This window comes from Chrysochloris asiatica, unplaced genomic scaffold, assembly GCF_000296735.1.
Source record: "Chrysochloris asiatica unplaced genomic scaffold, ChrAsi1.0 scaffold00116, whole genome shotgun sequence".
NCBI classification, from domain to species: domain Eukaryota; kingdom Metazoa; phylum Chordata; class Mammalia; order Afrosoricida; family Chrysochloridae; genus Chrysochloris; species Chrysochloris asiatica.
In genome coordinates this window covers 10,121,729-10,130,450 of record NW_006408634.1, presented here as the reverse complement: position 1 = coordinate 10,130,450, position 8,722 = coordinate 10,121,729, and the positions used below count along the sequence as shown (strand labels likewise).

Genomic DNA, 8,722 nt, shown 5'->3' with positions numbered 1-8,722 from the left:
GTGACTGGCTTACAAGCTTTCAAGAGGGAACCTAGATCCAAAGGGTGTGGAGGAAGGTAGAATCTCCACTGAGTAATATACAATCTGTCTGCGCATGGCTGATGCAAGGCAATATGGATAGCACTCATATGGTACAATAGTGAATAATTGCTATCAGGACTGACTGTGAGGGTTAGAAATGTAAAGGTGGACGTTTTGTAGCAAAAGGTGGGGAGTGGGTTGACTTTGAAGTCCAGGAGAGGAGGTCCCTGGGACCATCAAGGGAGACGAGCAGAGAGTGGGACCCTACCCAGAGAAACAGGGATGCCAGAGATAGAGGCAGAGACGGTGACGTGGAGACATGAAGCAGCTGGGGACTTTAGACCCAGAGAGGGAAAGGGGCTGTGTGCTGGTGACTGAGGGGTAGGCTTGCAGGGTATACCCTTTGGCTGGTTGATGATGCATGGAGGGGATGGTAATCATGGCAGTGAAACGATATGATAGGATGAATGTAAAACTAATGTTCTCCCATGTAAACTATCACATAATTCACAATTAAAAAAAAAAAAAAAGGCCAGTGGAGCAGTTCTGCCCTGTAACACATGGATCCATCACCTGAGTTGGAATTGACTCATGAGTAATCGGGCACCTCTACAGAAAAGCAGATTGGCAGGCCTTCTGTGGCACCACTGGGTGGGTTTGAATGGCCAACTTTTTGACTGAGTGCATATCTGCACCAGATGTACAATAATTCTTGGCTGAATGACAGAATGGATGAGCATGCTTCACCTTTAGGAAGGCCACAGCTCTCCTCAGCATCCTCCCATCTCCTTACTGGACCCCGCCATGAGTCTCCCTTTTCCCCCAGTTAGGCCATTTGACTGTTTCAGGCTTTCCCTGATGGACTGGGTGTAACTAGGACTATATTGTGTAGCAGGCTTGCAAGGATCTGGGCTAAATATGGCTTTTCCATTGGTGAGGGTGGATGCAGAAGAGGAGTAAGGCATGGGGGGTGAGGGGGGGGTGGGTAGTGGTAAGTGGAATGAGGGTTGGAGAACAGGGGTTGGGGGAAAGAGGTGGGGTGGGAGAAATGAAGACGGAATGGGCAGGGGAGGGGAAGAGAAGTAAGGGTGGAGGAAGAGGGATGAAAGTGGAAGAATGGGACAAAGAGAAGACTGAAGAACAGAAATGGTTGGGGAATTGGGGAAGGTACATTAAAACCTTTCTGTGAACGTACTCCATAGCTCCAATCCTCCAATCCTAGCTTCCATTTGGATCGCTTGTGACAATCTCCAACCATCGTTCTCAAAAGTCCTTCACCTTGACCCTTAAAACATCCTGCCCTTCTCCCCAACCACACACACCAAGTCTCAATTATCCCCACTAGAGTGCTCTAACCTAGGGATGAATTAGAATAATTGAGATGCAGATGTGACTTCCAAGAGACCCTGATTCAGTAGCTGAGGCTAGATGGCATTCTGAAAAGATCCCAGATGTAGGTGGCCCCCCTAATTCAGTAGTCTCTTAGATCTAAGGAAAGGCTCAAGGAGAAAAAACTGTTTTAACTAAGACCTGTTTCTGTCCAGGGAGAGGGGGAGGAAGTAGTTTTCCTCTACCAGTTGCTTTTTAAAAATAAATGAGCACTTTCAGGTAACTTTTATCACCAGTTACCTGGGAGAAGCCCTCAAGGCCTGTAGAAGAAACGTTTGCATTGGAGGAAGGTCACAGCAAAGAGGAGAGCCCTCTTCTCTTGTGGAAGGCTACCTATCTTTCCAGCTCACACCCAGGTCCAGCAACCACTCAAGGCTGGCTGGGCCAATAGGACAGTGCATACTGCTTAGTGAGGCTCTCTTCTTCACAAATTGAATTGTCTGTGCAGTCTCAATCTATCCAAGTTGCCCTGGCATCCATTCTAAACCCTGGCACCATGTGTGTTACTGTGCTCCACAGGGTTGGGAATGACTGAATTTTCTGTGGAAGACCACTAGGTCTTTCTTCCCAAGCACCTTTGTGTGGGCTCAAACTGCCAACATTTTAGTTAGCAGTCAAGTGCTTATTAACTATGTGTCCCCCCCCCCCCAGCATCTCCCAAAAAAGACTCAACAGGTATTGAAATATGCTTAACTTTATTCTATTTTATACATCTTATGATTCACATTTATTGACCCTGGTACAATCGATTAACACAACAAAGACCCAATTTTGTCGTCAGGAGCTGGATAGCTGCAGGCTTTCTTCATCCTGAGAGTCCAATTTGCTTCACGTTGTCCACGGAGAAAGTTGCCTCATGCTGAGCAGTTAAGTGCAGATGGAAACCGGTTTTTCTTCTTCAAATCTTCAGTCAAAACTCACTCGGGATCTTGAAAGGCATCTCAGCAGTTTCTGTTTGAAAGTTGAATAACTAACAATATCTAATAACTGTTCACATTCTTTATCACAAAAATTGAAATTAGAACACAGGCCCCCTGCATCAACAGCTTACAGAGGGCTAAAACAAGGAGTATCATTAACTTGTTAATACACAACGGAATCTCTCACAGCGTTAACAAGAGCATGTGAATTACACAGGTAAACTTGCTTTCACAGAGTTAAGTAGGACAATGCACCAGACTAAATTTCTTCCTCTTGGACCCTCCTCATCAAAGTCACACAATTGACATGAAATTCACTTATATGCAGAGATGGCAGAAACATTAACTCAATTTATACAAAAACCAATTAACCTAGAACACAAAATAGTCTGTTAGTAGTCTCCAGTGTGCTATAACTTGGTTTGTGACCCATGCTAGTGGTTATTTTGCACTGCTTTTGAAGAACATAAGAAAAAGAACTGAGTTACATCTTTGTGGAACCCTTGGGGAGTTCCCAGAAGTAAAGTGTGAAAACTAGTTACCCCCCCACCCCACCCACATATATATGTAACACGGAATAATTCTAGTCTGATTTTGTGTCTATACAGAACGTTGAAATTAACAGCCAATTTTTAAGGAATTTTTTTCCTCTTGCTATAGTTGTGAGAACCACTGAGTTTGGTGATATTGGACAGACATGGGGAAATGTAGGTAAGCCCAAATTCTTTCCTCCCAACTGACCTTTTCCCGGAGGCTTCCAAAGCTTCACCCCAAATGGGAACCAGGGTACTACTGCTATTAATCTTAAAACTCAATACCTTAAGGTCTAAGTAGACTTGTTTCTTCCAAAGTAACTCTTGGAATCTTCCCATTCTCTGGTTAATTAGAAGATGAAAGTTGAAACACAGGAGGTGTATGAAGTTGGATTTGCATATAAAATTCTGGCTTAACCTACAGCACAGACACGGTGGACACAAGAACATGGACCACCTAGTGTCTCAACGCACCAGGCCATTCACAGGTGTTTTGAAATTAGGAAGAAAGACCAAACAAGAGTGAATACAACAGAAGTAAATGTAAACATTCGGGAGTTTGCCTCATCTGTCTTAAAAACCCCTGACTTCGGAAAATAAGTTGAGGGCACAAAAGTCTGACAGAGAAAATGGCACAACGTAAGCATTCCACCCCCAGACCTCCTAACCTAAAATCTCAGACATCATTAACCCAAAAACCACACTTCTATACAGGGCCCTGAAAGAAATCCAAAATGCTGTCTTATTCAATGACATCCCCCTCTCCCCCCTCCCCCGAAAAAAAGAAAAAGAGAAAAAAAACTTCGTTCCTGCCTTGGAACATCTTCTTCCACCTGTTTTTCAATTCTGCAGGTGCGGGTGGGTCCTCCCAAATCAAAGCTTTCTGCAATCTGGAGAGAAATCGAGACAGCTCAGTAAGGAAACATGAAGCAATACCACTTGGGAATATTTCCTTCCTAAGGATCTACTAGATTTCTAGAACATTTCAATCCCCCAACCAAGCCTTTAGGAGAAAAAAACAAAACAAAACCCAAACCAGAAGCCATTGAATGAGTTCTGACTCACAGCGACCCCATTATTTCAGAGAACCATGCTCCACGGGGTTTTCAAGAATGTATTCTTTCCTAAGTACTGATCAGCAAGACTTTCTTCTGAGAAACCTAACACCCAAGGACCCCACCCCTCTTAAAACGCACAAACCCCCAACAAGTGATAGATCCCCAAAGCATTACATTCCTATCAAGGGAGATGAGTCAGACTTGAGTGGCTTGAGACCACCACAGTTGACACTAATCTACGAAAGACCACAGCCCTCCCACCCCAAGGAGTACCCAATGTCGGCCACAGGGGCTCCTAGGAGGAAGGGGAAGGGGGGTTCTCACCTTCCACAACCTCAATTGGGGAGTCAGAATCAGCCGCGTCGGGGTCAGCCGCGCCAGCGTCAGCATCACCATCAGCCACATCGGCCTGCTCCTCTTCCTCCGCTGCGCCGGGTTCATCTTTGTTTGCCAGCTGGCCCACTGCCTCCTCCTTGGGCATCTCTTCCTCCACATCCACCTCCCACTCCTGATTTTCCCACCTCATCCACTTGGCGACACATTCTAAGTGACTTCTGTAGCTACTCTTGCCATTGGAGGTTTGAGGCGAACATTCCAGCTTGGCCATGAGATCCTGGGATGTGGAGGCTGGTGTCTCAAGGGGCGGTGGGCTTCGAGGGCCCTTCCGAGGAGCGCCATCGTTTTTCCAGCTTGGGCCTTGCCCTGGACTCACTGGCATCGTCTTGGCATCATCCGAATCCACAAGGACGTAGGAGATAGGGCCCAAGCTCACCTTCTTTTTCTTCTTCAGAGGAGCAAGCCTCTTTGCCGAGCCCCAGCCCAGGGCCTTCTTCTTTGGCGGGAGTTCCTGGCCGCCATCTTGGTCGGACTCTGAAGCGGTTTCAGAGCTCTCCGCTTCCGAGGGGGCATCCTGCGGAGGATCTCGGCGGACCTTGCGGGTACATTTCATCCCCGGCTTCTTCACAGCCGCCTCCTCCGGCTTCTCGGGGGACTTTTGGGTGCTCTGGCTGCATCCCGAGATCTCCATCTTTTCAACGTCATCCATGTCAGAATCATCTAAGGCTGAGCTGTTGGCACCGTCATCTTTGGGTTTTTTCCAGAACATGAGATCCTGCTTGGGGGCTCTGTTCAGCTTCTTCCTCCTGGAAAAGCTCTTAGGCCGCGACTTGCGAACAAAGGCCCTGGGTGCCTCGTCTTCCGTGTCAAACCAGTTGTTCGGGTTCTCCATCTTGAGGGCGCTGTCCACCGCAGGGGCGGACCCTGACTCCTTCTTGACCTTCCTTCCAGCATCGGACGCCCAGGTGGCCGTTGCGTCGGGCTCGGCCAACTCCTGAACCCTGGCTTCCTCGCGGTCACGTATCTCCGCATCCATGTAGAAGACGATTTGCACCACCGCCCCCAGGAGCACCCCCAATGCTTCTGCCCAGCTCTCTTGGGGCAGATTCGGATTCTGGGTCAGACCGGAACTCTGGGGTACTGGGGCGCAGTTGAGATGGAGGAGGCGTACCACATCCTCCACGGTGCGCCCCTCGCTCTCCAGGAATTCATGCAGATTTTTTAAAAACTCCGCATCCTGGGTGGGGTCTCTACAGACCACTCTCCAGGGACCCCCTCTTCCGGGGAACTCGCGGGGTATGGTGCTCAAATTCACGCCCTCACCCATCTGGATCAGGACGGCTTTGGCATTCTCCTCCCTGACAAAAATCTTGTTGAGTATGGTGTACGGGCCCAACGGGGTGAAGAACCCGTGCAAGGTCTCCTCAATTTCTGCTTGGCCACAGTCTTGTGGGATGCCTGTGACCAGCAGGGCCCTGTGGATATCCACATCCATCCCCCGGCACCAATCTTCCAGAAGGTTCATCACCACCTCCGTATTCGCCGACATTTCGCTCTAATCGGCAGTGACGGGTACGAATCCTGTAAAGTTACAGGATAGTGAAGTAAGATTCCCGGGAAGACCGCCAAGCTTAGGGCTCTAGGCTCCCCAACTCCGTGGCTGGCCTGCAGGAGGCCGCGCCTTTTCCCAGGATCCTGCCCCCAAGCCAGCCCGGGATACCCCAGGGTGCTCACACGTGTCGGGGAAGCTTCGGGGAACCGGTCCTGGTCCTTCACCTGCCCGGTAGGGTCTGTGCAGCCAAGCTACAGAGAGGCCACTCGGAGGCAACCTTTCCGCAGGCGCTGGTCAAAGTCGCTCCGGAACTGCAGATCCAGGTGAAGAGAACTAGAGAAAGTGGCGTCTGCCGCACCTCGAGCCCGCAGATATACCGAGCCCAAGCCGGCGTCGCAGTATGCGCCTGCGCACTTGCGCTTACTCCCGCGCGCGCGCTGCACTTGTTCCCGTGATCTCCATAGCAACCGGCAGTTGATTGCTACAATCCGAACCGGCCAGGGCGTGGCTTCTGCAATTGGGCCTTGGGGGGGTCAGGTGGAAAGGCGACTGTTCAACCCCCATTGTTCTTCTCTCCACCCTTCTCCCCCCTGCTCTGGGCCTCCCGGCAAAATGGGATTAGACTGACTTTTATGGCTGCACCAGCTAGCTCTTCTATCCTCTACGATCTTAGGGGTTTCTGTCATCAGAACTCCTGAGAGACACCAAAGATGGGTGAGCGAAAGGAAAGAGGCTGGGGTATTAATCCTCCTCCGGTGTTTCGTACTGTTGTACGTAGGGTCGTTATGAGTCCGTACTGACTCTATGGCACCTAACAACAACAATTCCTCTATAAAGTGTCCTGGTGTGGCGCCGTGGGTTAATGCGCTGCACTGCAAAGTCGGTTTGAACCCCAAGGTCAGCGATTCAAGCTCACCAGCTGCGCCTCGTAAACCCTATACAGAGTCTCTATGGGTCAGAACGGACTCGATGGCACTTAACAAATTCCTCCTTACAAAACCACAGCTTCTATCAGTAGCCTTCTTTTCCAGCCACAGCTCCCAGGTTCCAGAAACTTCCAGATGCTTCTTGCTCCCTTCCTCCACCTCTTCAAGCCTAGGGATAGTGCCTCAGCTCTCTTTTAAAATCATTTATTTCTTTTTGCTGGCGATATGCACACCCAAACATACATCCCTTCACAACTTCTACACGAACAGAGAACGTTGATTATATAACTTAAATGGTGTCACCATTCTGTCTACCCATATGGTTTCACCACCATTGATGCAGGCTCTCTGCCTCTTAAGAGTTTTTCTGTGCTTTGGATGAACTGATGTTCGTGCTGATAATTCTCTGTAGGAGTACTATGCTTAAGGCAAAACTTTTTTTTTATCAGGCTAAACTGGTATTTCATTTAACAATGGCTTCATGGGATAGTTTTGGTTCTAGGTTAAAAGATAATTTCCAGGCATTATTTTCTAGGGTTCCCCCAGCCTCAATGAATCCATCCAGTAAGTCTATTTCATGTTTTACCCCACTACTGATTGTCATTTAAAACGGTCAGCAATGATAGCTGGGCACCATCTATATCTGCTGGTCTCCTGGTAATGGAGGCAGTAGTTTTTGGACAGTGCCAAACATTTCCTTGTTGGTGTCCCCTTGTTATCTACAAGCAACACCTTCACTAATAGTTAAGCACTCCCCAGTTGAGTTGCTGTTTTTGTTTCCTGCCTGGCCCTAATACACCCAGATATGCTGCTAGACTTCCTCACTGTGCAATCTTAAGACAATTTGATCTTTGGGCTCCTTGTCTTACACAATAGGAATAACAGTAATATATTCCTGATCTGTGAGATCACCTATAGAAGATGCACTGAAGCACAGTTTTGGCCTTGATGTGTATCCAAAATCTGATCGTTGGATTCATTTGGGGAACTGGACTTTACAAGGCCAAATACCCAAATGTCTATTTTCCTGTCATTTTTGACAACCCTGATTATTAAGAGTGATCAACATTCAATATTTGTGTGATCTAGTTTCTACCCTATTTCTTGTAGAAAGGCATGTTATGCAAATTGATAACATCTGAAATATTTGTGTTCCTCAGAAACCCTATAAGGGGTTGTTTTGAGTCCAAACCAGTCCGACAGCACTTAACAACAGATATAATCATTATGTTGTTGTTGTTGTTAAGTGCCATCAAGTCGGTTCCGACCCATAGCAACCCTGTGTAGGGTTTCCAAGGAGCAACCATAGGTGTAGCTAAAGTTTAGAAATAGCCTATGTGCTTTCTAGGTTAGAATTATTCATATAATTGTTGAATAAATATGAATCATTTTGTACCAGTTAGAAACAAAAGTTTCAACCAAATCCAACGCCTGGCAACCCCATGTGTATCAGAGTAGAACTGTAACCCCATCGGGTTTGCAATGACTGCTTTTCAGAAGTAGATCTCCAGGTCTTTCTACCAAGGCACCTCTGGGTGGATTTGAACCATCAACCTTTTAGTCAATAGCTGAGTGCACTAACTGTACCAGCCAGAGACTCAATTATTGCATGGTAATTTTCATTTTTTTAATTCTTTTAATGGGAAGTAACTGCTACTGGCTATGGGGTTTTTCTTGAGGGTGAAGAATTTGCTCTGAAATAGGTGGTGAATTCTGTAGCCTTATGAATATATTAAAAACTTTGGAATTGCATACTTGTTTGTTTAAAGTACTTTTTAAAAATTTATTGCAGCAATGTATACAATAAAACATGTACTATTTCAACCATTTTTCATGTACAACCTAGCCATACCAACCACACTCTCTGTGTTGTACAATCATCACCACGACCCATTTCCAAATCTTCCTTTCCCTCTCTCCCCTTTCCCCCTTTCTTCTTGTTATTGTTGTTGTTGTGTGCCGTGGAGTCGGTTCTGACCCATAGCGA

The 8,722-nt window shown here is 47.3% G+C and overlaps 1 protein-coding gene across 1 annotated transcript in view; it reads right to left on the bottom strand.

Moving 5' to 3' along the window:
* The window catches only part of PNMAL1 (paraneoplastic Ma antigen family-like 1), a 50,636-nt gene extending 44,854 nt beyond the window's left edge, over window positions 1-5,782 (bottom strand). The window contains exon 1 of the mRNA XM_006868441.1: window positions 4,246-5,782. Within this exon, the coding sequence (XP_006868503.1) occupies window positions 4,246-5,782 (1,537 nt within the window). The remainder of the gene's footprint in view (window positions 1-4,245) is intronic.
* Window positions 5,783-8,722: the final 2,940 nt, after the last annotated feature.